The sequence below is a fragment of the Camellia sinensis genome, chromosome 3 (genome assembly GCF_055761805.1).
Source record: "Camellia sinensis isolate YWXY chromosome 3, ASM5576180v1, whole genome shotgun sequence".
Lineage (NCBI taxonomy): Eukaryota > Viridiplantae > Streptophyta > Magnoliopsida > Ericales > Theaceae > Camellia > Camellia sinensis.
The window spans coordinates 226,128,952-226,133,172 of NC_138963.1; the positions used below are offsets into that span (position 1 = coordinate 226,128,952).

Genomic DNA, 4,221 nt, shown 5'->3' on the forward strand with positions numbered 1-4,221 from the left:
AAAATTTTAGACATCCTCAATTTTATATCAAATTAATGACAATATTGGAGCAAGATTCTGATCAATTTTTTATCAAATTTAAATTTAATGAAAAAAAAGTAAAACATTAGATATGGTCTAAGGTGCATACGAAACACACTCATACCATAGTCTTTCCAAAATCTATATCATATTATTTTACATAATTTTTACTTATCATTTATTAGACAAATAATTAAAATTAGTTTTAAAAAAAAAGTGAAAAAGATATGCATAAGAGAAAAAATAAAATAAAAGAAGAGGATACCTATAAAAAAAATAAAAAAATGGATACTCTTAAAAGTTGTGGATGAAAATATGAGGAGAAACAGGTGTGATGGATGGATGGGTGGGTGGATGATTGGTGGTCCGAATGTAATGGATGTTGTTATAACAGTCTCAAACCGCCAAAAACTGTAAAGAGCCAAGCAAAGCAAAATCAATGGCGTGTCTTCAGTCCGTATGGTGTTTGCATTCTTTACCTTCCACAGCAGCAGCTCCTCTTCCTCATCGTGAGTCTCCCAAAACTCCCCCAATAACCCTAAACCTAATTGTTGGTACATAAACTAGTGTTCAATGCTTTAGAGATATTGTTGTTGTTGTTGTTGTTGTTTGTGTTTCATTTGTTTCAATTTCTTCAGCTCTTCGTCTCTTCAGTAAGTCCAAAAGGCTGCAAGTTATCTCTTGCGGGAACAACCATGACCTCCATCAAAATCCATGGTTTATCTCATTCAAATTTACTCCTTTGTTTCTGTCTTCTTATTTATAATTATAATTATTTGGCCATCTTTTTTATCACCGAACATAGAGTTTTGCTTTTGGTTTTTCAATAATTACAGTATTGGAGTTGAGTATCAATCAGGAACTCAAAGGAGACAAGTATTGTTCCAGACAGTCCTTGCTGCATTTTCTTTTCCTCCAATTCTTTCCCTTGCATTGGCAGACAGCGGTAATCATCTCTCTCTCTCTCTCTGCTTGTGTGTGTGGTTGGTGGTGGGGCACAATATAGATGAACATGGAATTGTTCTGTTTTTTAGGCTGCGTTTGTATCATTGATTTGTGTAGGGATTTGGAAATGTAATACAGCTTTAATGTATGTTTGCAGTTGAACTTGATTTCTTCTTGTTCAATATATATGAGTTTCAGATACACCAGGGGATTTCCGCCTTTACGCTGATGAAGCGAACAAATTCAAAATAATGATTCCCCAAGGTGAAACCCTCAAGCCTTTTCTAACCATTTTTCCTTCATCAAATTTTCTGCACCGGTCATTGATTTCAAAAACATAATTGCTTGGGTTGACTTATTACCAATTTTATTTATTTATATCATCACATGCTTTCATTATCATGGATATTCAATAGTACGCCATCCTGTTGAATTCAAGTCTACACAACTCCCAAAAAGGAATTGTTTCATTCCGAAACAGATCAGCACATTTAATCTTTTGCCAGTAGTATCAGAGGACTTCACTAATTTAAACCTCAGACGCATAATTTGAGAGTCAAGGAGTAGATTCTCTGATTTAGTTGTTCCCTCTATTGCTTTTAAGATGTTTCCATACATGCTTTTATTGTCTTGCCTAACATAATACATGTATGACGGTAACAGTCGGTCCATTGTCATGTAGATTGGCAAGTGGGTGCAGGAGATAATAATGGAGTCAAATCAGTAACTGGATTTTTCCCCGATGAACCTTCTAGTTCAAATGGTATATATGGGTTTCTGGTGATCCGTCCATCCCTTAATTATTTGATTTCTGAATATTAAAAATTGCTTGATGGGATGCTTCAGTCACCGTAGTAATCACGGGCCTTGGTGCCGATTTTACCAGATTGGAATCTTTTGGTAAAGTTGATGCTTTTGCAGAGAATCTGGTGAGTAATTTGTTCTTTTAACTAGCAAGGTAGGATAAAAAGACATCCGGCAACTTTCCAGTGCAGAAGCTTACTCAGATTATGTGCTTATTTTATGCGTTATAACTGTCTTCATCAGGTTAGCGGACTGGACAGAAGCTGGCAAAGACCACCGGGTGTGAGAGCAAAACTCATAGACTCTAAAACTGCTAATGGTACTCGCATCTTCTTCCATATGCATTCCAGTAATGTAACTATGTTAATAATGATGGTCCAGCCTAGGAGAAGCTGTTACAAGCTTGAAGAATTTCTTATTTAAGAATATAGATTCTTATGTATACATGCACACAAATATTTATAATTTTTTTTATTGGCTAGGTTTGTATTACATTGAATATACACTGCAAAATCCTGGCCAAAGTTGCAGACATTTGATTTCAGTGCTTGGGATAGCGAACAATGGTTGGTATAACAGACTATATACCGTCACTGGACAGGTAAGTGTGGCCAAAAGAAATGTGCATAGACAATTTTCTTTCTTTCAAGACTTATAGTTTTTGTATATGTATGAGTGTGCAGTTGGTGCTTGACCTAAGTTTCATCCTAAAATATAATTTTTGCTACAGTTTGTTGATGAGGATTCAGAAAAATATGGCTCCAAAATTGAGAAGGTGAGCTTTAAGAAATTCAGTATTGATGATACTTTTTGCATCTCAAATTGCAGGACGAAGCTCTTATGCCTAAATTTTCAGTCTTTCTTTTGGACTTTAGTATATTTTCAGGAAATGTATACAGACCCAGATTAATCCACCCAGAAAATTCTGGGGGGTGATTGTGTGGTGGAGATTAATTTATGTAGTGCGGGGTCCATATGTAGAATAAATCTGAACCACAAGATAAAGATTCTGGCAATTTATGGGTTGGTAAGGGTGGATTTGTAGTATTACTCATATTTTTGTACATTGCCATATAGGGTCCCAATTTTGGCTTAATGTTAATAAAAAATCTATTCAGAGAAGTTTGAAGGAAAAAAAAAAAGGCACAGAATTTATGGTTCTCTGTAGTCTAGCATTGATGCTAGACTAGTTCAAGCAGTTAATGTAAGCAAGATACTTGTGCAGAAAGGACATGCCCCTGATAGCAGGCACATACTTGATTGAGTTCTCATATTATAACCATCCCCTATGCTATATTTGACAAACTTAGATCTCTGACGAGCACTCTTCGTTGCCAAATGTGGTATATAAACATGGTTGTTGTAGCATTGCTCAATTATATATTACCTTGTTATGTGATTCCTGATTTTGGGGTTCACCAGAATCCCAAATTGGAGTGCCCTTAAGAAAAGATGGTCCATCTGATGGATTTTTCCATTTATTGGGTTTAATTATTTTTGTGGACAATTGAGTCCTTCCTTTCTGTATAGTTCTCAAATCGAGTTGTTGTCTAGGGTACTTCTTACTGCTGAGAATTGAATTCGTGGAACTGGTCAAAGTTTATGCTCAGAGGTTTTATCGTTTTTTTGGTCTTTGCAGGCTGTTTCATCGTTCAGATTAAACTGAGATTCTGAGGTAATAATATATGGTTTGGAGTCCTTATTCACTAGCTTGGCAAGTGGAACTGGTATGCTGATCATTGCTTGAATATGTACGACTTCAGTTAAGTGATTCATTGATTTCACTGCTATGGTGGCCAGGATCCTTTCCATTTTTGCTTTCAACATCGGCTCTCATCGCTGCAACATGTCCAATTGAAGTCAAGTTTACTAAAGGAAGCAAAGCATTAAATGATGTTTGCATCCTGGCCGAGGATTTCCATGCACCTGGAGCCAGCTCTTTGGAAGACACCAAGAGGCGGCTAGATTGTGGCATATTTACTCTCTGTTTTACTTTTGTTATTCCTAGCCTTTCTTGCAACTCTTCTTGAAGTACGCTGGAACCTTTATTATCTATTTGACTAGGAAATTTATTCTTAATACCACCAGAAAGAGATAGACAAAAACTACCTTGGTGATTGCATTGAATTAACATAAAGTGTCCAAAAATATTTTGCTAAAATTGGCCATGATTTTTTTACTGCTTTTGACACTATTATCATATCAAAATTTAACTTCATCATCATTGCCATTTAAGCGCGTGAAGATGCTCTCAACGGTATGAAAGGTAAATATTAAAGTAGCTCAGCCCAGATCAGATCATGAAAGGTGGCTGGCAAAAAGCTAATTGCACACAAATTTGAATAAAATTGGGGCAGATGGCCAAATACATTAAAAAAAAAAAAACCATTATGATGTCTCTAAAGTCCATTCAAGCCTCTTTCTTTATTTCCTTTTATCTTTATATTTTAT

The 4,221-nt window shown here is 35.6% G+C and overlaps 1 protein-coding gene across 6 annotated transcripts; it reads left to right on the forward strand.

Moving 5' to 3' along the window:
• Nucleotides 1-293: 293 nt before the first annotated feature.
• Nucleotides 294-3,931, forward strand: LOC114276165 (Photosystem II reaction center PsbP family protein). Of its 6 annotated transcripts, none has more exons than XR_003634090.2 (11): nt 294-530; nt 660-738; nt 858-967; nt 1,165-1,230; nt 1,649-1,729; nt 1,813-1,895; nt 2,014-2,089; nt 2,253-2,371; nt 2,501-2,545; nt 3,410-3,497; nt 3,571-3,931. XR_003634090.2 is itself a non-coding variant. In XM_082922423.1 (11 exons), exons 1-10 carry the CDS (start codon nt 461-463, stop codon nt 3,429-3,431), a joined length of 798 nt encoding a protein of 265 aa, XP_082778549.1. In that variant the 5' UTR covers nt 294-460; the 3' UTR covers nt 3,432-3,445; nt 3,571-3,931. The 6 variants fall into 6 exon arrangements, 4 of the variants coding, with proteins under 4 accessions (XP_082778549.1, XP_028073749.1, XP_082778550.1 ...); XR_014365344.1 differs by having other exon boundaries at nt 2,454-2,545; nt 3,571-3,709; XM_082922423.1 differs by having other exon boundaries at nt 2,454-2,545; nt 3,410-3,445.
• The last annotated feature ends 290 nt before the right edge of the window (nt 3,932-4,221 follow it).

Coding starts and splice junctions, on each gene's coding strand:
- LOC114276165 (XM_082922423.1), top strand. CDS start 461: ATGGCGTGTCTTCAGTCCGTATGGTGTTTGCATTCTTTACCTTCCACA. Junction 531..659: donor AGCAGCTCCTCTTCCTCATC/GTGAGTCTCCCA, acceptor CAATTTCTTCAG/CTCTTCGTCTCTTCAGTAAG. Junction 1,730..1,812: donor TGAACCTTCTAGTTCAAATG/GTATATATGGGT, acceptor GGGATGCTTCAG/TCACCGTAGTAATCACGGGC.